This window comes from Amyelois transitella, chromosome 18 (genome assembly GCF_032362555.1).
Source record: "Amyelois transitella isolate CPQ chromosome 18, ilAmyTran1.1, whole genome shotgun sequence".
In the NCBI taxonomy this organism is placed as follows: Eukaryota; Metazoa; Arthropoda; class Insecta; order Lepidoptera; family Pyralidae; genus Amyelois; species Amyelois transitella.
The window spans coordinates 5708399-5732453 of record NC_083521.1 but is presented as its reverse complement, the minus strand read 5'-3'; the positions used below and the strand labels follow the sequence as shown (position 1 = coordinate 5732453).

General features: G+C 35.5%; 2 protein-coding genes across 3 annotated transcripts; one reads left to right on the top strand and one right to left on the bottom strand.

The window, feature by feature from the left end:
- Window positions 1–33: 33 nt before the first annotated feature.
- On the top strand, window positions 34–13454 carry LOC106129416 (uncharacterized). Of its 2 annotated transcripts, none has more exons than XM_060949042.1 (2): window positions 34–1364; window positions 12924–13454. In XM_060949042.1, the coding sequence occupies exons 1-2, from the start codon at window positions 1082–1084 to the stop codon at window positions 13118–13120; spliced, it is 480 nt and encodes a 159-aa protein (XP_060805025.1). In that variant the 5' UTR covers window positions 34–1081; the 3' UTR covers window positions 13121–13454. The 2 variants fall into 2 exon arrangements, with proteins under 2 accessions (XP_060805025.1, XP_013183430.1); XM_013327976.2 differs by lacking the exon at window positions 34–1364 and adding an exon at window positions 7609–8315.
- A 14-nt stretch (window positions 13455–13468) lies between these two features.
- LOC106129392 (U3 small nucleolar RNA-associated protein 25 homolog) lies at window positions 13469–23132 on the bottom strand. Its single transcript, XM_013327945.2, has 9 exons — window positions 22827–23132; window positions 21085–21312; window positions 20201–20785; window positions 19813–20055; window positions 19101–19375; window positions 18628–18783; window positions 17177–17372; window positions 16564–16740; window positions 13469–14907 (listed from the first exon to the last, which is right to left on the bottom strand). The coding sequence occupies exons 1-9, from the start codon at window positions 23022–23024 to the stop codon at window positions 14740–14742; spliced, it is 2226 nt and encodes a 741-aa protein (XP_013183399.2). The 5' UTR covers window positions 23025–23132; the 3' UTR covers window positions 13469–14739.
- Between the last annotated feature and the right edge of the window lie 923 nt (window positions 23133–24055).

The following is a 24055-nucleotide window of genomic DNA, read 5'->3' as shown; positions in this document are numbered from 1 at the left end:
TCGGGATTTTCATAAATAACGCGTGAGGAACCGGGCATACCTCTTCTAGTGGAATTATAAAACGATAACGTTTATATAGGCTGGCAGTGGACGTTGTCGTCACATGGCGCTCATCTACAAGCATGATTGATTGCACCTTGGACATACAATAAGTGCTTTATATCGCGCACGCCGATCCAATTATGGCCAACGAATGAACTAAAAATCCGCACTAATTGTGTGAATGTGCTACATGAAAGTAAGGGTATAGATATTAAATATACATATAATGGTAACATTAAATAAGTAGATATAGGGAGTTCGCTGCCCGAGGGACGTTGTAACAGGGCGCTCATCCACAAGTATGATTGATTGCAGCCGGGACATACAACAAGTGCTCTATATATCGCATGGCGATCCAATTATGGCTAATGGATGAACTCCCAGCGGCCGCCGTGGCCGGAACCCCGTCAATTCGGTCTCTACTTAATACATCAAATTGCTAATCAATTTTATCTTTTACCTATTTTTATAATAAGGCACCGTCACTTGCAGCCGGAACTGGGAGCCCGGGCGTAATGTAAAACTGCCGTTGACAGTGCTTGAATATGATCCCTATTGGCTAATAGATATGCTAAAACCCGCCGATAAAAGCTACTCATTTTTAGAAGTAGGTATAGAAATCAAGCGGTATCTATGTAATGGTAGATAATGATCAATCGATTGAATATCGCTTGCGAAATACTCGTATTGGTAAGTAGATGTTCATTTCATCGTATCGCGGTAACTCATCTATTTCAGTATTTCCGCAATATAAAAGATTTTTGGAAGCAGCTCTATCCTCGTGGCATCTTTCGTATGGTTTAGAAGTTTACATTCGTAAATCGTCTCAGCGGCGTTCAGTTGATCGGCCACGCTCGCGGCCGCGCGGATCGCGGGAGACGTGGCCACTCGCTCGCCGCACTCGCGCTACTCATCCGCGAATACCACACGCGCCATTCGCTGCCATTATCTATCATTCTATTTATTTTTTTAACTAAAAAGTGGTCTAGTCTAGTAACTCGGGGTTAATAAAATAAACATGTAGGTGAGAGTCGAGAGCATGTCTGTGTGCGGTCAGACGGAGGAGGAGAGCGTGTCGGAGGAGATGGGCGCTCCGATCCGCGAGATTTACGAACAGAAGTCTGTGAGCAAGGTGGTACGGGTGCTGACGGTGCTGGCGTACCTGCTATCGGTGTCGCTGGCAGCCATCCTTCTGTCGGTGTACTACATCTGCGTGTGGAAGTCGCCGAAGCTGCCGCTGGCTAACGACACTGAGGAGTTCAGCGCACGCCGCGGTGATCTCAATGAATACGCGTACGGCACTTCTCCACCTTTTTATCATAGTAAGTTAGAATTTGATTTTTTTCTTCAGTTTACCAACTATCTCACTCCTGAAAAACGGTTTCTCCAATTTTCTTCGGATCCATCTAATCAGCCGATTATTTCGTTTCCAAACGGCACATTTTTCGCAAACCTGCAGGAACGCATTTCGTATTTTTTGTTCTACTCATAAGAATATCATACAGGTTATCGATGTGATAACCCAGGACAGATTAACCTGGCGAAAATTAGTGAGTAGTGTCCTAATTAATGGGATAAGATATATGATCAAAGGTATTTTTAACGATTGAATACTCGTAGACCGGAAGACGGAGACTTCGTCTTTACCCTGGTCATGTTCCCTGTATACTGTTTTTTGATTTATCTATTTAAATTATCGGTTTAAAGTAGGTACTCTCTACAGTTTGTTCTTGGTACATAATACAGATATTAAACGAGCACGTAACGTAGGTACCTTTATTTTATCGACGTTTTGATCATGTTACAATGATCCTTGGTCACCAAACGACTGTTATTATATGTATATTTCTAGATGTTTTATTTTCACGGCCTTGGAGTCGGTTCCTTGTCGAATTCCCGCCCTTCTTCACCCTTAGGAAGTGGGAGACTCAACGTCCTTTTCAATATAATTATATTATACTAGCTATCCTGGCAAACGTTGTTATGCCATATAAATATTTTTTAAGTAATTTCTACTTTAAAAAATGTTGAGGGTGGACAACCTTTATCACTAAGGGGTATGAAAAATAGATATTGGCCGTTTCTCAGTTACACAAAATTTCTAATCTATAAGATATAGAATAGATAAATTGCGGCAAATTCAAGATTATTAAGTGGCTCAAAATTTGAATTTGACATCATAATACTAACCGCCACATTCGTATAAATTATTAGGTACCTAAACTGGTCACAAATCATATTTATTATACTATCTACAAAAGGATTCGACCTTAATCGCGACCCAAAAAAATAGCCTATACAAAATAATTTGTCAATAATTATGTAAAAGAAATTGAGATAAAATTGTGGAAGCCGCAACCTAAATAGACCAATTAAAATGCAGACAAGATTGTCATCCGGCTTTTGTCCAGGCTATTGTTTGCGGAGTCACATTGTTTGCGGCAGCAGTGTCAAGTGTTAGAAAAGAAAATCCTATGGATAACAAAACAAACCCCCTTTTTCAGGCGTGTCAAAACTTTATGTGTAGTTTAGTATCACTGGGTAAATTATAGGTAAGTACTTACATAGAGTCCGTTTTTTAATAAATTACATAGATATAAAGGTAAACAAACTTTATTGATAGGTAAGATTTTTGTTCAAAAATACATTTCTAAAATAAAATATGATTTATTTAGTAAAAGTAATTCATTATAACACAGATGTTGTTTGTTTCATGATCTGATGACTATAACTGGATTTAAGTTAATTATTATATGTATTAATTTCTCAATAAAAAACTCATCAAGATTGTTTCTCTTTATTTCAGTAAGCAAGTACTTAATAAACCTACTAATTTTTATTTTTTTTAACAATTGATTTTATAAAAATATTGCTGTTTTAGATATTTTGATGTAATGTAGGTATATTTATAATATTAAGTAAGTAAGTAAATGCTTTATTGTTCACTAAAGGAGTACATTACAATTATAAAACAGTACAGTACAAAGTCGGGCTTATCCCTAAGTGGGATCTCTTCCAGCCAACTTGACAATAAGAGGATCACATAAAAATTGAGGCAAGGGTGAACAACAGTTAATATACGAGTATGATGCTTAAGACTTAACAATCATAAACGTACATATATATATAAAGTAAATATATAAACATGTATGTATACTAAATTAAATTCATTCAATCATCAACAAAGGACTCTCTGATGTAGGGTATACCTAAGTACATTGGTAATTTAAACCATATCTCCAAGACCTGCCTTCCTGCGGCTGTTGAATAGCAAGATATTACCCAGATACTTAGCACATAACCTACCTCATTTAATTAATGGTTCAATAAACCAGTAGAGCCGTACAATAACAAATGTACAATGGATTAAAATGGGCGAGTGTTTGTTGTATGAATGTGTGACTAACCAGTTACCTTCCATAATTCATTAGTTTTCATTATAACTGTCCTGTGCCCTTTTGGCAGGGTTGCAATATTTACACATATGAAAAAGAAATATTCTATATGCATAGGTATGGAAATGCGTTTTTTTAATACTACTTTAATTCAACCTATAACATTTCTATACTTTATCTACAGGATCTAAAAAACAGGCAGAGAGTTTTTCTTTTTTCAAAGTCACAGTTTTTTCACAGTGGGTAAATTATTTATCTATGCCAATCCGTCCACAATAGTTACCTACATAGGTAGTTAAAAAAATACAACGCTGGTTTTATTTTTGGACAGCTAGTGATCGTAAGTACACAAATTTGGCTCGAGGGGTTTCCTGTAATCCAATTAGCGGCCTAATTCAATTGTGACCAAACTGAACATAAACTGCCTCGTTGAAGGCGTAATCGGCTAGATATTTTTGAAGATGCATTAGCTAAAGTTTATGTCGAGCGTACAATATCACCAACTACGTAATCTCGTCAGAGTTGGCCACATAACCGCGGGGTCAAGAGCATACGCTATACCACAAAACCAGTCCCTAATGTAAAATTTACTATGTGTGTAATTTCAAACATTAAATTTAATAGGTTAACATATTAAATTTAATGTTTTAAATATGGGTTATTTTAAAAGGAAGTAACGACAAAATGTCATCTGTAAATTTCTTTAAAAAAAAAATTAAACTGACATTACCTATGTGTGACAGCATGTGTTTTGTATGCAATTGTTACTTCATTTTAAATTTTTGTTACCTAGGTACGTTATTATAATCATCTCAGTAAAAACTTGAAAGCAAAAATAAAAAACATTGACATAAGAGGTTATATTTACGCTTGCGAATGTTACTTTCGAAAGATAAAAAAACTCGGTTCATAAATTGAAGCTAGCAGCAACACTATTTGGATTTTATTAATTTTCTCAAAAATAAATCGATAAAAAAATCAACTTTTTCTTTAAGAATCCCAAGTTTGTAAGCCTATCCCTTATTCACCTTTTACGACATCCATGGAAAAGAGATGGAGTGGTCCTATTCTTTTTTGTATTGGTGCTGGAAACCTCTTAGAAGATATTTTAAAATAACACCGATATAAAATTCACCCGCGCCGCAAAACATGACGCTGAAAGGAGAGGTGTTGCTTGCGAGCTCATTTATTTTTGCGATATCATATCGTCGTGTATAATATTACTAATACTTTTGGTAAGGATAATATTTTTGTGCTTTTTTTAGTTTAATGTAGATAATCAAATTTCTTCACAATAACGTAATCAATGCAATCGTTTTGACTGGTCCAGCAGTTGGTCAAACAGTGCTTATAGGTACATCGCATCCCAATGATTCCATATGATTTACCTTTTAATTTTAAAATAATTCAATTTCCCATTCGACTATCTTTCTCCGTTACAATGTATAAATCAAAGGGGCAAACATTTAAACACATAGGAATCAAATGTTCTTCTGCCAAATGAAAATAAAACCAAAATATAATTTACGCAGAAGTACTTTAAAATATGTAATTCCTTTGAAAAAAATAATTCCCAAAATAAGTATTCCACGCGGAAGAAGTCGCGGGCACAGCTAGTGATTTTATATAACTGAGCCCATAGTGAACAAAATACTTTGAAAAATATTTAAATGTAAATAAAGAAAGAAAAATCTTTATTTGGCGCAAAAGGTAACATTACATTGTTCATAAACATAGAAACAAAAAAAAAATACATGATGCGACCAAAAGGGTTTCCACTGAACATATGCATGTGTATGACGAGGTTACACAATGCGCTGATTTTCAGTGGAACCTAGTACGGAGGAGTCTTTGACATTCAATATAAAGGATACATAATAAAAATAGGTAGGTAGTGCCCTTGCGCTTCGCTTGGCTCGTATTGGCGGGGGCACTACCGTGCCCCCAGATCAATAGGTACAAAATAACAAGTAGACAATGAACGCAACCTCTACGAGTATGATCGGCTACGATGCGCTACGACTCTACTACGAAACCGTAATACGGGGCAAGGAAAGCTACATATTGAATAGTTTTTAGTCTTCTTTAATTTCGACACCACCGTAGCGGCCTCCATGGTTGGCGCGTGAGACTGTTAAGTTGGCGGTCCAAGTACGAGCCCCTACAAATACAAGATATTTTTTTATTTCACGGACGGACTAAGTCGAGGGCAACAGCTAGTAATTAATAATCTATACATATAATAAAACAGTAAAAATATTTTGTCTGCACATTTAGTATTTTTGTCTGAAATGGATAGAGGGACACTTAGAATAAATAATAGAAAGCAAAAATTTATTTTTTGAATTTTTTGTCTGTCTGTCCGTCCGTATGTATGATCACGCTTATCTCCGAAAGTACTGAACCGATTTACTTAAAACACCAATTGCTTTGTTTCAACTCAAACATTTAAAGTTTGTTTCATCAAAATCGGTTCACTAAAAAAAAATTAATAGAGTGTGTCTGCAAATAAGTTACGAAATTTAAAATTCAAAATCATTTATCAATGTACGACAGCATTATACCTAAGTATAACATATAAATATAAGTGAAAATCAGTTTGAAAATATCCGGTTTTGCCGCACATAACATGCGTAAATCTCACGTAAAGAGATTTTTGGTTTGTTAGTCTAGGTACTTTAATTTCACATTATTGTAGATTCAACTCGAAATTTACGCGGACGAAGTCGCGGGCAACAGGTAGTAATTTAATAAGTATAAATTAAGTACTTTATCTGTCCATACTATAACATTTAATATCTGCCTATATAAATGACCTTCTTCTTCTTTGTGGCGTTAGGGTCGGCAGAGGAGAGTGCCTTTTGACCATGATCCTGGATTAAGGAAACGCTTGCCCTACTTACTGAACAGTTTGCCCGCAGACATTAGATCTATATGTGGGACCAACGCATTAATTTAAAAAACTCTAAAAAAAACTCTAAAAAAATTACTTCTCAAGTTCTATAGAAGTACCTATGTAAGCTTAAAACTAAATTGTTACCTACACGTTAAAGATATATATGTAGTTTTATTTATTGTGTTAAATTAGTAACTTTAAATGTGACTGACCGCAGTCAAACTGTGAAAACAGTTTTGCGGAATATTGTTTTAAGTCCATCATGAATATTGTGTAATAAATAAATAAATAAAAAAAAAGTGAGTCAGTTTATTACACGAAGCGATTCCAGTCTGTCTGCCACGACTAAAGGTTACATTATTTTTATCTGGTCTTTCCAAGGGTGAAATCATACACGTCTATATGCCCTGCGAAGAAGACAGAGCTAACAGTCTCGAAAAGTTTGAAAAGCGAAGTTCAACTGTATGGCTTTATGATAGAATTGAGTTTCAAATATAGTGATAGGCTGCTAGCGCATCGCCTTCTACAGGAATCCCAAGTTTATAATCTTAGTCGCCTTTTTCGACATCCATGAGAAATATATGTTCTATTCTAAAGTGCTGGAAATAAATTCATAAGTTTTTAAACTTTTGTATGAAACAGAGTATCTACATGCAAAAGTTTAAAAACTAATCCATAGTTAACAGATAAATTTAAATTGCTACTGGCATTTGTTTATGTGCTCCCAATTATTTTGTAACTTCGTAGGCAGGCCATGACTTGTATTTGCATAATGGATTCTTTATTCAGTTATAATAATGGCTTTTTATTGTACCCATATACGACAGAGCCCATACGGTGGGGAATTATTACGCCGGAATATTCAATAGTTATAGGTATGTACCGTGATCAAACACTATTAACGAGAAACAAATAATAAAGAAGTTGGAGGTGGTCTGATTTCTTGGTTTTTGTTCTAGTTAGGAAAAAAAATGTTGGTGATTTAGCAATAGTATTTGCAATATTGATTTGAGCGCGGTTTGGCGGGTGGCGGCGGCGCGCGCCTCCACGTCGCCGCGGCTGCCTGTCGCCGCTCCCGTGCGCTGTCATAATAACGAGTCTCCCTCTTCTGAATTAACTTTGTTTGTGTATTGTTATACTTGACCTCCCTCGACGCAAATAACACCCGTCAGCGAACGGCGCGACCATCCCCCCGGCTCAACCGTTATTCGTGTTATTTATCACCCGGTACTTGTGCATGTGAATTCATTGTGTATCTCGTCATATATAGTGATATTTCATCTCGTTTGGAAAAATTTAAAAGTTATAATAATATGTTGCTTTGATGAGAACGTAAACGCCCCGTAAACTGTAACAATGAAAATTCTGGGGCAGATTCATGACAGACGAATCGCGATCGTATGGCTGCGTCAGAGGAGCTGGAATAGATTTCCACATACCGGGCGTGAAATTAAAGGATAAACAAATGAAGTTAGGAGCGGCGTCGATTATAATGAAGCAGCAGTCCGCATCAGGAGGTGTCAAGCAGCAGACACGGGCGGCGTGACCCGGCACCGCGACTCGCCCGCGGCGCATCGCCCGAACTGGGCCATATCAATAAGTGTGTCCCACTTACCTGGATTCGGCTGCGAGCCGGTGTGAAGGTGCATTCAGATTGCGAGCTACGGCAGCGATGTCTGGCAAGTCGTGCGCGTCGGGTAGCATGCGGTCGTGCGCGGGCTCGGTGCGGCTGGGCACGGCTGGCGGCCACGAGGTGGTGATGGATGCGCTCTACGAGAGGAAGCGCGACAAGAAGAGCGTGCGAGTCCTCACGGTCATCATATACGTGTTCTGCGTGTCGCTGGCTGCGATCATGCTCTCTCTGTACTACGTCTTCTTCTGGGAGCCCAAGGACGCGCACTACGCGCAGCGCAAGGTGTCTCACACTGTAGACCAGCAAACCAGCACCACACCAATGCCCACATGCTTTTTGTCCCACACTGGTAGGTCACACGACCAACACGCTTCCCTAGTTGAACTTGCTCTGCTAACTGTTTGAACTAACAACTGTAAATATGGACTAATACAGTGACGTCAACGGAATGCAGTTTGCAGTCCTTTCCTCTTCACAATAATTCCTGCTTTCCCTTACTATCTAACATATTACTTCTAACAAGAAAGAACTTTAATTGTATAAATATCCGGCATTTTCTCTTATAAACTTTACTGGTGTTTGCTTGATTACAAAAGCAAATAAAAGCACTTTTTTACATTTTTTTTTTACCTACGAGTAACATACGTGTATTAGACTAGAGTTTATTTGGTCATTAAAATTCTACTTCCTTCAAAACTTGGGTCAGTTGATTATGGCTATTTCTATTGGAAATTTGAAAAAATCAATATATTTTACTTGTTGGCTGCTAATTATACTTTTGAAAATTTAATAAAGATAGGTATATAGGTACCTATCAGTTCTAGTGGTAGCACAACCTCTATTTATTGCTAATGCAAGTACAGTCAAACCCACCTTTAAAATATCATTGCAAATAAATCATTTATTACCCCGGTAAACACATAGATAACTTTAACATGAATTCTACCTGGGATCAGATTATCTTTCTAACTTCATATTTCTGCATAAAACTTATCGATTCCATTACGCACAGTTGCTTTTTTTTGGGATACTCAGTTGTCCTTTACAAAAGAGCGTCGAAAACGAGAGGAACCCGAACTTCATCCATGTACAATCGCCTGCAGAGAAACATGACCTGCTGTATACACAAACCAAAAACAAACCATAAAATCTCTTTTCATAGCTTCTTTATCGACGACATATCTACGTTAGTTTAAATACTAATTACATTACGTGACTCTTAACCCCAACTGTTACGGTCAAAGAAAACCGTGGGAGGAACCGTACATATCAGGCTACTAAATATGTATCTACCTATGTTTGGTGCAATAAAAAATTGACTAAACATATTCTCTATCCAAACTAGGTCGAGTTCGCAGAGGTCAGACGGCTGACTGCTGACGGCAGTAGCTCCTCGACGTACTTGCCTGCTTATCTGATTTTCTCACTCAAGGACCAAGTTATTTCTTTATCATTGGTTATAATTCAGTATTTCTGATTCGTCCTTGCCTTTTCCTTTATAAATAGTTTTGTATAAATACGATTTTGTCCAAATTTGTAAATTAAGCATTCTGTTCTAACCTTCTGAAGCGGAGTATTACTTACTACAGTAACCTTATAGAACCTCACTCTCTCCAAAATATTATTTTTTACGAGTGAGAAGGTATCTCATCTTTCCGTGTTCCTTGATAAACATTGGCTGGCTAAGGTAGGGAAATCATTTCTGATTAATTGTATAAGATTTTATAATAAATTACCAAAAAGTGTTCTTGAAATTAATGATAAAAAATTCAAAAAGTATATTAAAGACGAGCTTTGTAGGAAATATTAATTATAAAGGAGGATTAGGAGAAGGATTATATTAATGATAAACATGTGTGGCCCGAGCTTGACATAATGGCCTCTTAAATGCTTGTGCATTTTTGACATGGTGTTGACATAATTTGTACAGTATGTACATATTTTATTTTATCTTTATTTTATTTGACGAAATATTCGTATTGACATAATTAGTTCTACATTCATTCATGTTTTTTAATGTAGACAATGTGCATTCGTCCACGATTTAGATTTAAGAGATCTATATTTGAAAATTGACGTCCGATGAAAATACTGCAGAGTAGTTTGTTCCGCCGCTTCTTCTAGACACGCCCTTGTGAAGCGGTAGTAGTTATAATTAGATTTATGTGACGTCAATAAGTGATACCTTGTATCCAATTTTGAAAATAAATCTATTCTATTCTAACTAGCTTGGGGTTTTCTTAACCTAGCAATTTAATTGAAAGTAAGAAGTTTAATTGATTTTCCATGATTTCTGCAAAGCAGTTACAATAGACTTTAAGTACCGATTTAAATTGGGTGTCAGCTCTTTTATCGCCGTCCGCTTTTCTTTATTTTATGATCGATTTATGATAAATCTAAGTGTTCCGTCCACCGTTATTTCAGCAGCGATCCACATAAATTTTTTATGATTTTTTAATGGTGCTGGTAGAAACGCGCGTTATATACCTAGTAAACACATAAAATGAAGACGATATGTAAACGAGGTGTCTTTCATGTTCATTCAGGGAACAGTACAAAGTAACACGGATGACTTTTAGGCTTATTTTTAGATAAAGCGTACGATTGCCGACCTAACGCTACTCATTAAAAACTTTCAATAAATTTAAACATGGTTTATGCATTTGTTTTTATAACCGGTGTTATGAGGACATACAGCTAGTCCTAGTCCTAGGTACCCTACATACAACGCCTATGCCTGAATATCAATAATCGAAATAAAATAGAAATATTCACTTGGTAAATTCTATAATACTTTATTATAGTTAACTTGGTTAGGGAACACTTTTTGTAATCAGATATCGTACTGAAATGCATTAAAAGTGGCATTGCACATAACATGTACCAAAGTGCATCACAACTACAGAATGCAATAAGCAGGAACGTATCTACTAAATTTAGAGAGTTTACGACGAGTGGTTTCCGCGATCACGTCATTTCGTTGATTCCTTCATTGCTTTGTTTAATAACAAAAACAATTCATTTTCGTGCCGTGCGGTCCCCGGCAAAAAAACAAAGGGACCACTCTATCTCGTCCCGTGGATGTCGTAAAAAGCGACTAAGTTACAGTTTTATACACTTGGGTTTCTTCTTTTAGGCGATGGGCAAGCAACCTATCACAAACAGTGACAGATTGCTAGCCCATCAGCGGCTGAGCGTGGACTTTTGGCTCTTTCTATCCCGCGAGAAATATAGACGTGATAATATGTATGCATGTATGTATTCACTATCATATTTAGCCCTGTACATATCATTATTATCACTATAATACGCAGAATCTATCAGGAGAGACAGAATTACACGTTTTAACTCGTGATGGTAACAAAAAATACCCAACGACTCAATGACATCACCACATCATACATCTCCACTTCAACTTTTGTTTAGTTACTCTACTCCATGACTCCTAATATTGAGCGCATATCCTGATGAATGTTCTTACTGATACTAGATATCTATGTGCGAAATAACCAATGAATCCCATAGTGATCTAATAACTTAATTTTTCCTTTGCTAATTTTCTCTATTCAATTTGGAGTTAGCTCATGAGTTTCTAGATTTTAGCGTCAAACACTTTACAAATCGGGGGCAAATTATATCGCGTCAAAGAGTAAGCAGACCCAGGCCGTAACACTTGAGACTTCTCTTTTATACCTGTTATATGCAAGCTCCTGCAGTAAATCTAAATATAGCTCAGCATTCGCTCTCTGCTCTGATCATGTTTATAAGATATAAATCACTCAACGATTTCAACCGGAACGCCCGAAATAGAGAAAGGCTATGGAGCTTTTGTAAACTAGCGTTGTGTACCGCCCGGTACAATACAGCTGAGCCCGCGACTTCGTCCGCGTGGAATAGTTCCCTGATTTTTTTCACATTCTCCATTATTTCTTCGCTCCTAATAGTTGCAGCGTGATGTTAGTATATACATAGCTCAAAGCCTTTCTCGATAAATGGTCTATTTAACACAAAAATAATTTTTCAACTAGTAGGTAGTTCCTGAGATTAGCGCGTTCAAACAAACAAATTCTTCAGCTTTATAATATTAGTATAGATTAACAATAAGTACTTAATTAGATGTTTTGTACACAGTTCTAATTTTTTCTGTCTTGTCTTTTGGTAAGTACCTACTACCAATATAAAACCCTTATTTACGAAAAAAAACTACTTATTCTATACTACACGAAACTACTGGAAATAACTTTGTAGCGGGAGCGATGAATATGGCTCGACCGCCGCCAATGCCTGGGGAACCGCGGCTCCGACGATGATGTCTCGGAGGTTGTATTATGATCCAATTCGTGAAATCTTTACTGGCGCGATTATATATAGCGAAGATTCTACGCTATTATTGGCTGATAGCGTCGCGTGATTGACTGTTATGACTTGAAGCGTAGAGATGTTGCCACAACTTATATATCTAAACACAAATGTGATTTCCATCGATACGCTCAATTTTACCAACAACAAATTTACCAAAAACGCAATTACTTACATTATACATTCATAGGTTCTTGGCGGTTACTGGCCCTTAACCACAGAGCCATACCTATGAGTATTAAAGAGTAGTTACCTACTCGTATAATTTCTATGACTTGAGCAGATATTTTTAAACATGATAAGTTTTAAATTATTTGCAATCGTGATTGACCCGATTCCAACTGAAACGTTATTAATAGACATCCTGTATAAATAAATACCGTTTACGTTTGTTACACGCTGTAGAAAATTACATGTCGTCAGCGTGTTTTCAAAATGTTTTTTTTATATTTAAACTTAATCGAACTCCCGATTTAGTAGGCGATTTTTAGTAAACCCTGGGTGGAAAGTTACGAAAGGAAACGGTGAACACCTTTACCCAACAGTGGGATGTAATGTGCTGAAAAAATAACTAAATGTGTCCTTTTTGCCGTTGCAGGAGGAAGCAATATCACAGTGAACGAGGTCGACACGATGCCGCTTACGGCTGAGGTCCACGAAGATTTCGCCAACACAAGTGGTACCCCGAATGATGTGTCGGAGCCCGACCTGACGCTCCCAGACTCCTCGCCCACAGCCCTCTACAACGACACGACAGATGACATGATAAACAACCATACCGGCATGGCCACATGATATTCACCCACTAACTTAAGCTAAGTATAACAATACCAAGTACCAAAGTAACATTGAAAAAAAGGTCTAGAACAAAGATTCCCAAAGATGTCGCTTTGTACAAAGTATAGTTTGGTAAACCCTGGTCTAACATAAGTAATCAAACAATGTATGTAATGCAAGAATGTAATAAATATCGTGTTTTAAAAAGAGGCGATTAATTTACGAGTAACTCTACGCATATCTACTTAAAAAATATTTAATGTAGGTATGACTGCGGAATTTTAAAGTGATAACTTGCTATTACTTTTAAATTCGGCACCTAAAAATAGGTACCTACTTGCCGATCGTCTCTTTTTAAAGCGTAAGATCTGTCCTTATTTCCTAATTCTTAATACATATTACATAGAGATTTGTTTAATTGAACTACTTATTCGAGCCAATACTGCGCATACCATTGAAACTGAAACACCAATTTAAAAGAACTTAGTTTAGGGTAGGTTAAATTAAACGATTATTTAGTTTTAGTTACTTTACTACTCTTAAAAATAAAGTCGCCTTTTAAGATATGAATACATAGACATCAATAAACATAAATAAGTTCAGTCTGAATAGCTTGTTAAAAAAAGATTAATAGATATAATTAAATCTTGTTTATTTCATTTCCTTACTAGCTTACTTTCGTAGCGTCAATTGGTCAAGTTATCACTTTTCTGTGTAAACTTACCTACATATATAAAATACTACTATCTATATCATGAATGAATTTGTTAATATCTATCTGAAAACTAAGTATAAATAGAAAATGAAAATGTATGTTTGTGTATGTAAGTTATGTATCAGAAAGTGAGTTTTAGAAAAAATGCTGAAAAAGAAAGGCGCCACATAGTGAATAAAATTTAGTAAATTATTAATGTAATAACTACTTATATAATTTAAGGTATTAACTCATTGTAAGGAATATTACTTGTCTTTTGGTAGATAAATATAACCCTTAGTAGTACCCTTTTATTCGTTAAATTTATGAATATGTATGTACTTACATAGTTCTATCGATATTATATTTATCGAGAGCTACTACTGATCTCAGTTTGACTAAGCTTATTACTTAACTACTAAAGTGTTGTATCGTAAGCTTTTAATAAATATACACATATTTTTAAACAGAATATTTCAATATGTAAATACCCTTGAAATTATATTGACAAACGACAGGTTGTCCAGGTTCAATTTTTTAAGTATAGGTACTAAAAGAGCAATGCCACTGTTTCGCTGATTTGACCTAGTCTAGTCTTGATGTAGTCTCTCGAAAATATTTATAACAATTTCTATATATTGCATGAATGAAGGTTGAAGGAATGGATAATAAATAATAGTCCTATATTCCCATTTCTATGCCAATAACCATACCCAGTCCTGGATCGTGGTTATAGGCGAACACCGGGCTATGCCTAGGAGATTACGAGAATGATTAAATCATAGGAGTCTGAATTATAATGAAAAATATTCCTATTTGTATGGTCTGTTACGATTATATTCTTCTTTGGGTTTTTCTTACACGCAGATTGCAGGAAATGATTCAGTTATGGATAATAAATAAAACCAGGTATACAGGTATATACATATGTACAGGTAATTTATTACGAGTCGGCCGTCATGAACATGTGTGTGGTTTTCTCCGAGCGCAGTAGCCGCGCCGTGCGGTGCGCGCCGAGCACGGCGGCGATGTGGCCGGCGTCGTACTGGCTGAACAACACAGACACCGTCATGTTGAACTCGCTACCTCCGTATTTGTTTTGATTTGACTCCTGTTATTAAAATAATTATATCATTATACGGTACTACTGATGCTAACTGATGAGTCTACGTAGATACGAAACGGGTGAACCGTAAATAAAAATTTTAGGGCACCAATACAAAAAAGAATAGGACCACTCCATCTCTTTCCCATGGATATCGTAAAAGGCGACTAAGGGATAGGCTAACAAATTTGGGGTTCGTTTTTTTCCGATAGGCTTGCAACCTGTAACTATTTGAATCTCAATTCTATCATTAAGCCAAATAGTTGAACGTTGACCACGTTCAACTATTGGCTTAATGTCTTTCAGTCTTTTCAAAACTGTTGGCTCTGTCTGCCCTGCAAGGAATATAGACGTGACCGTATATACTAGCTGTGCCCGCGGCTTCGTCCGCGTGGAATATTATTATAATTATGGGCATCATTGAAGCTCTCATGGATAAATAATTTTCCTCGTTTTTTTTTCACATTTTCCATTATTTCTTTGCTCCTTATAGTTGCAGCGTGATGTTATATAGATTAAAGCCTTCCTCGATAAATGGTCTATTCGACGCAAAAATAATTTATCAATGCGGACCAGTAGTTCCTGAGATTAGCGCGTTCAAACAAACAAACTCTTCAGCTTTATAATATTAGTATAGATGTATGTATATGTATGATTTTTTTTTAAATCTTTATAATAAGTACCTACATAACTGACCGAACGAGCAAAGTGAGCTAGGTATATCAACCAATAAACTTGGGGTGAAAATACATTTTTTGTAAGAATGATTTTTACGCGAAAACTTAAGAACTGCTGGCTTAAATGAAACTTTAATGGTACGTAGGATATCAATAGAATTTTTAAGTGGGACCTCAAAATCGGTTAAGTAATAGGTATATTCACAATATTGTAAAAATGGAAGGTATTCGCGCGGTCTAAGCTTGCCACGAACAACTAGTAAAGTAAAAAAAAAGGATTTTGGAAAATTCCAACTACACCAAAAGAAGCGTAAAGTCATTAAAAAGTAGGTGATTGACATACTCATTTTCGCTAATCTCGAGAATGTGTACAGGTAAAGGTAAGGTTAGGTTAGGTTAGGTACCTAACTTATTGTAGACTAGAGGCCGCCCGCGACTTCGTCCGCATGGAAACCCTATCAATCCCGCGGGAACTCTGGGATAAAAAGTAGCCTATGTGTTATTCTGGGTCTTCAGCTACCTACATACCAAATTTCATGGTAATCGGTTCAGTAGTTTTTGCGTGAAAGAGTAACAAACATCCATACAAACTTTCGCCTTTATAATAGTAATAGGATAGAGGCCGCCCGCGACTTCGTCCGCATGGAAACCCTATCAATCCCGCGGGAACTCTGGGATAAAAAGTAGCCTATGTGTTATTCTGGGTCTTCAGCTACCTACATACCAAATTTCATGGTAATCGGTTCAGTAGTTTTTGCGTGAAAGAGTAACAAACATCCATACATCCATACAAACTTTCGCCTTTATAATAGTAGTAGGATAGATATGCTTATATAAACTTCATATTTCAAATCAGAGCGGAGCCCTGAACAAAGTTTGTCTTTGTCATTTCATCAAAATAATTATTTTTTAAATAAGTGTTACATTCACCCAATTTCTTCTCTCAGCTTTAATAAGTAAGTTAGACAAAATTCTATACAATTACCTGCATAAGGTTGCATATTTCCGAATAGAAATGCGGGTATGTAGGCGGCTGATAGAAAATGATGTGTCGGATCCCCTTTATTCGGAATCTCCTAAAGAAATGCACTCGCTCGGAATACAGCAGGAAATGCGCTTCTGTGTGGAAGAACATGTCCCGGGCGCGAGCAATTTTGGAGTCCTGCAATTTAAATAAGTTTATATTCCACTTTGTTCACCTGTTATAACAGATGCATCTTCTAAACCAGCCTCCGTAGCATGGCACGCGCGACGCCGTTTTTATCGCGCGAAAATACTATCGCTGTCCCGCGAAATAGCGATAGTTTTAAAATATACGCGATAAAAATGCTACGGGAGCAGGATCAACATACTTTTCTTATTTGGAGAATCACCTACACTTTGCTTTGAGTTGCGGACAGACGACGACGACAGACGGCAGTGACTTTGTGTAAAAACCAGTCCTCCGTTTAGTATTTGATATCTGTCTTTGAAGCAACGCCACTTTAGAATGCAACCAACAAGATGATTATATAATATTGGAAGTAATCTTGCTAACGTACAATATTCAACGTTAGATCTCGATTCCATTGCGTGTGTAAGGAAAATAAAAAACATACCTTTGAATACTCGCAGATCTGGACGAAGCCTATATCTTCCTTTTTGAAGTGGTTGCGTATGCGCACGTAATCGAAGTAACTCGGCACGTATATGAGTGTATGGCTCATCAGCGGGTCTCGGTGCTTGGGGAGCAGCACCTTTAAAAAGTATTCGAATCTCGCCTCTACGGATTGCAAGGGATTCATAGCTGTGAACCTGAGGACAAAAATATTTTTAATAAAAATAAAGGAAATGCTACGGTCTACGTTCTTTTTCAACGTTGAAACGTATTTAAAACTAGCTGTTGCCCGTAACTCCGTTTGCGTGTTATTGGAAATACAAAGGTAAACTAACTATTAAATTTACTTTAATTCGACAAAATTCAACGAAATTTGGCATTACATAGGATATAATTTGAATTAACAAAAAACACTATATCCCGAAATTCTCGGTAGCGGAGCCCCAAGGCACGTACAACATGTAATAATCCGTACTAATATTACAGAGAGAAAAAATGATTCGTATTTTTGTTGGTAACAAATAAACCCAAAAAATAATGGACCTATATATCATCAGGAAGAACAACTTATGCTGAGATGTCATTTCTGTACTTATTACAGAGGCTTCTACATCACATGACCCAGATCTCCCATTTTTTTTACCAAAAGAAAATGTTCATCAGATAGAACAACTTTTGTTAAGACGTCTTTTCCATATTTCGGATAGTTTAGCTGGTCGGTAATAGTTCTGTGTCAGCTGTTTCAGTTCTTCAATTTTTATATGCTAACAGAAAATGCTCATCAGGCTGAACAACTTTTGTTAAGACGTCTTTTCGATATTTCCTATAGCTGAGTTTTTATGGTTCGGCATCAGCTGTTTCAGATTCCAAAATAAATTATACTACAAGGCATAAGAACTATACAACTAAAAAAGTTTCATTCAAAGCCGTTCAGTAGTTCCGGAGATTAGCGTGAACAAACAAACATACAGACAGACTTTTTTCAAATTCATGCTCAGTTACTATTTCTTCATCGTAATATATATATTTTTAAATATAATCAATGTACAGACAAATTTTTTTTACTGTTTTTAATATGTATGTATTGATTAGTTAAGCAACACGATGGTTCAGGAACGTCCTGATCATCTCACCTTGATGCATAAAGAGTATGATTTGCTTAAGAAAGTCGATATTCAAATTTGCCCATATTAAATCTAGAAAAGTTTATTTGTAATAGTTTTGTTTTATTAAATACCCTTTAACTTGAGAATCTATCGCAAACCAAGGGCCTTTTGACAGAATTTGCTACAGGCCCTGCACTGGCTTAATCCGCCACTGATTCCATATCAGTATTTTGTATGGGACCATACGTCTAGTTCTTGGAGTTTAGTAAGTGGGTAAGGTACTGAGAACATACATATAATTGTCAGTACGCCTACATAAGTGTATAAATAATATAAATAGTGATACCTGTGGAATATTTGAGGTATTTGCAGAATAACTTGTTGGATGCTTCCTGTGTCCACCGGATTTTCAACAAACACTTTTCCAGCATAATTGTAACATTTTCTATTCATCACAGACTTTATTTCGGGTAGTGCCACTGAAGAGAAGACTAAAGTCTGTCTGTAAAGAGAAGTTTATTTTATTTTTAATTTATCGTACAAAATAAAATCTAGTGTACAATAGGCGAACTTAACTAAAAACATAAACTAACAGTCAACAAGACGACGAGAAAACAAACATACATATATACATATATTTTTTATTTATACAGATTTGTAAAAAGGTACAGAAAGAGAAACACTTTAATGTTATTTTCTCCTCTATTTGTTCAGAGATTTTAATTGATAATTTTTATAATTTGTATTTTTTTGGAAAGGTATAGTCTCTGTATTTAGTATTTTTAGCTCCATTGTTCTGAAAGAACTATTAATTATCACCTGTAATATTTCGACCAGCCGTTAACAGCCCAAGATCTTACTCTAGAAAAATCAGTGCCATGAGTTTTCCTTGGCTGCAAATGGAAATGGTCTAACAAATGTAGCAGGTGATCCCAATTCTGCATCAAGAAGACGTCCGCCTGGTCCATGACCAGCACTTCCAGGGACGCCAGAAAGTCAAAGTCTCTGTCTTCCTCGCCCTCGGCACCGACTATCATTCGCAACCCGAGAGGCGAGGCGACGATGATGTCAGATGAATAGAAATCTGTGTACAACTGTAACAAGATGATAGTAGGCATTAGTAAATCAAAAATAATAAAAATGCATAAGAGAACTACCAATCAGTTTCTCAAAGAGATTTTAAAAGTGTGCAATTTTTTCTCAAAAAAACGCGAAGCTTAAGACCGAGCGGGATGGCGACGCACTGTGGATGCCCTCTGCCCCAGCTAGGGGACATAGGACCTTAAGTCAAGTAAGTCAGCAATTTTTTCTGCTTTTCTGACGTTTTGCATTATTATCTAAACCCATAATCGTTTAAAAGCATAATAATATCAAACCATAATTAAAATAGGCATAAAAACATCTAACTTATTTCAAAGAACACAATTCTCTGCAAAAGAAAAACTCTTCAATCTGATGTTCTGTATGAAGCTGACATCACACTAAGTGAATAAAAACAGATAAAACAACTTCAAATAAAAAAATATCTTACTTTAAGAGTTTTCTTAGTCAGGGTCATGCCAAGCCTAAAAGTATCATCTGTATTACCACTGAAAAGTAGCTCATAATCCTCAGGCTTAGGGTTCTTTTTAGGCATTGCTAGTTCTTCCCCGGTAAAGTCCTCTTCAAAGCGATTCTTATTTATCACCTGACCAGCTTCTTTGGGGACTACAATGTCCATAATTGTTTTCACTACTCTGTAAGCTGCGCTTTTAAAAGGTACTAATATTAATACCTGAAAAAAATATTGTGTTACTTTCTTTCAACAAAAGAAAACTTAAATATATTCATGTGCAATCAAATAAGCCAGAGATACATTTAAAAAAAAATTATTAAGCTAATGTAAAATATTTTTTTTTTCATGTGAAACTTATTGTTACCTTGGGACGAACTAGACCTTGATCCCTATATTCATCTGACACATCAGTCTTTTTTGACAATTTAGCATTATGATGTACTATCTTTGTCCTAGTCTTGAGCATGTGGTTCACCACATGGAGGCAGTACATATAACGCACTTCATCAGCATTTGTAAATGATCTTTCTGGATAATACAAATCTTGATAATTATTAATGATGGCGAAAAGTTCTTTTTGTAAAGGAGTGAACACCTCAACAAGCTCTAAATCTCTTTTTATTAAATTGGTTTTATTTGCTAGAACTATATTACCATGTATTTGAGATTTTATAAACAGTTGCTTATAATCAACTTTACTAAAAGTGTTTGGTGAAGCCCCTGTGGCAGCATATGTTTTCTCTTCTGTAAGTGATATTTTGGGTTTGACTTTCTTGGCTATTGTTTCTAGAGGCTTTGGTATAGTGATAACTATGTTACCAATAACTGGCCATGTTTTAGTGATTTTTTCTGTACCAGGAGGAATACTCGAGAGGGACACCAACATTTCATCACTCAAATCATGTTGGAGATGTTTTGTAAAAGGATCTTCTTCAGATTCTTCATTATCCTAAAAAAAATTCACCACAATTATCAACTGCAAACTAATCCAATACCTATATATTGAGTATTATGCAAAAAGAATTATTTGTATTTGAAACAATTCACAGGGATAGATTATATAGGAAGCCAGGAAAAAAATATACATAACAGATTTTGATTAGACCAATAATTCTGTGGAACAAATTCATTCAGTTCTAGACAAAATTTCTAAACTACAAGATGCACAATTGCACATGCATCAGCTCTATAAAGCTGTCACTACCAAACAATGTAAATTGTATATTAGGTAATAATAAATAACCTTACATCATTTTGGTGTTCAATTTCCTCATCACTATTCTCTTCAATAGCTGACTCATCTGCCTCCATAGGCCCTGCGTCATCATCTGGCCTCCTATCAACATTGTCAGCCTCCAGCAAACTTTCCTCTTCACTGTCATCACTCTCCACTACCTTCTGAAAAGACCCTTTCCCAAAACATGACACAAGTTGTTGATATACATTTTCTTCTTCCTCACTCTCTGATAGAGGGACCTGAAAATATATAGTTATTTTATTGTATTATATGTAAAGCAATGCCATTTTTATATTTTTTTTATTTTTATGCCAATGCCATTTATCTAGAACACAACAGAGGCCATAATTTAAAACTTTTGTATTACTAATTTGAAGGAATTATACATAAAGCATGTGTCACCAGATAATAACAACCACAATGTTATAAACTTCTTAGGAAATTTATAAACTTTCTAAGGAAGAGATAAATTAATTATCTTACATACACATACATATACAGGACAAATTACACTGATTAAGATAGCCTCGAAGTAAGTTCAAAACTTGTGTTACGAGATACCAACTCAACAATACTATATTTTATAATATAAGTGAAAGTTCATTTGTCATCATTGCCCGATCGGGATTCGAACCCGGGACCTCCGGTGTCACAGACAAGCGTATTACCTCTGTGCCACAGAGGTGGTCACAACATCTTAGGTCCACTATTTCGCAAATTTATCCATTTACGATCTTTCGTGGAATTTATAAACTTACCTATATCTGTTCATAAGATACAAACCAGTTCCCAATTACAGAAGAGCTTTCTTCTTAAAAATACACAACTCTCTGATTGGTTAATATTGACAGTGGCAGTTTCTATGTTGCTCATTTACTTTTATTTAAGTCTACTTTGGTAAACAATATAAAATAATTTTACAGTTTCGAAACAGTAGCATCATTAAAAACTTTACAAAAATACACAACATTTGTATATGCTCTGTAATGATCAATGGCAGAGGAGAGAACAGAGAAGAAACATATGACTTATTCAACCAATCAGAGCGCACATGTCTTTTGGTTATTGCTAATTTATTGTTGTGTACGTGTGAGTTCAGTAAGTTTATTTATAAACAGAAATGTGGACATAAAATTATACATCTCTCATTTAAAATTATACAAAAGTTTATTAACTTCATAGGAATTTAAAAACTTGCGGTTCCTATTTTTTCCGGGGACACATACAGCCCTCAGATACTGGGAAGCAGAAATTTGGCCTGATCTTTGTTAGAGAGCCATGGAGCCACAACAAATATTTCCCAAGGAAACAAGATATCAAACACAATTTATTGTTTTTGTTCTATATTGTCTATTCCAATCTGTGATCAATCATGACTATGTTTACAAAATGGTCTAAACTTAAAAAATACCCAGCACTAATTAAAAAATTTTGAACCATTTCATATTTCAACCAAACACATAAAGAGTCTGTCGAGTTTGGAAATAACCAGAGCCGAATATATATCACGGAATATAGAATACCTATAGCACAAGCTAGGCAATCTTCAACATCAATAACATAAAAATATGTAATATCAAAATATGTAAACAAGATTTTCACAAAGAAATCGGATAGTCCGAATAGTCTTAAACTACTAATATTTCTATGTATTTACACATGGTTAAAGTTTTTTTTAACGTTATGTGCAGTGTTATAATGAAGAATAATGAAAGTTGGAGGACTACTGAATTACTATAACTGACAAACTTACCCGGTCTTGCTGAAACTTCTTTTCTATCTGCCGTCTCTTAGCTAACTCTTCCTCCACTCTTTGTTTGTTCTTATACCTATTAAAAATGGACTTTTTATTTATAACCTCTTTCTCAGCACTCTTCTTTATCTTCTTCCTTGAATTATATTTATGATCTCCTTTCCTTTTCCTACCCAAGAATTTCTTACTTTTACTCATGATAAGAATTAAAAATGTTATTTAATAAATCACTGATATACCTAGTAATTTTATTTTAATGGTGTGTATAAAACTACATAGATACTAAATAAAACTAGTAAAACATAAACAAAAAGGAATAAGGAACACTAGTGACATTGCCAATTGTCATTGATGAATAGTCAATAGACGCTAAATCGGTTCTAAGAAAGCGCTAGGTTGTCGTAAACAAGCGATGAATTGCCTTCTTTTTATTTCCAAGAATGTCTGTCAATTTTAGTACAAAATATATAGAAAACAATAGAATTTTTTTAAAAAGTGCATCTCACTTTTTATGGAATTACAAAATAAACTTAATTGAGCCTCAACGGTACAATAGTACTGAATGCTCTACCAGTCAACCTCTATATACGCACAGACACCTACCAGTCAACCATTAGAAAATGGAAAATAGATAAATAATCTGGTGTCAATTTAAGAGTAAAAATTACACAAATGTTTTATTCATAGACATACCTACATAAATAAGAATAAAGATAAACTTATATAAATATTATTCACTTGAGTAAGAGATGATGTTTGCTTTCCGAGTAAGAAAGAAGTACGTAAGTAAGTAAGTAATTCCAATAGAAATTAAATATAATTTGTTATGTAAATTGTTAAGTCCTATCAGCTGTTTTATACCACACTGTGTTTAGGTACTACGTCGTGAGTACTGTGGCGAAATATATACGCTAAACATGTAACGGAATATTACAATATCTGAACTGTACTAATAATAAATATACCTAATTAAATAATATAAACTAATATTAATAACATACATATAATCACGCCTATATCCCTTGCGGGGTAGATAGAGCCAACAGTCTCAAAAAGACTGATAGGCCACGTTCAGCTTTTTGGCTTAATGATAGAATTGAGATTCATATAGTGACAGTCCTATTCTTTTTTCTAATGGTGCCGGGAACCACACGGCACTGCCGGGAACCACACGACAATATTAAAAATTTCGTTACCCTGTATAACGGTTCTTAATTTATATCGGTAAC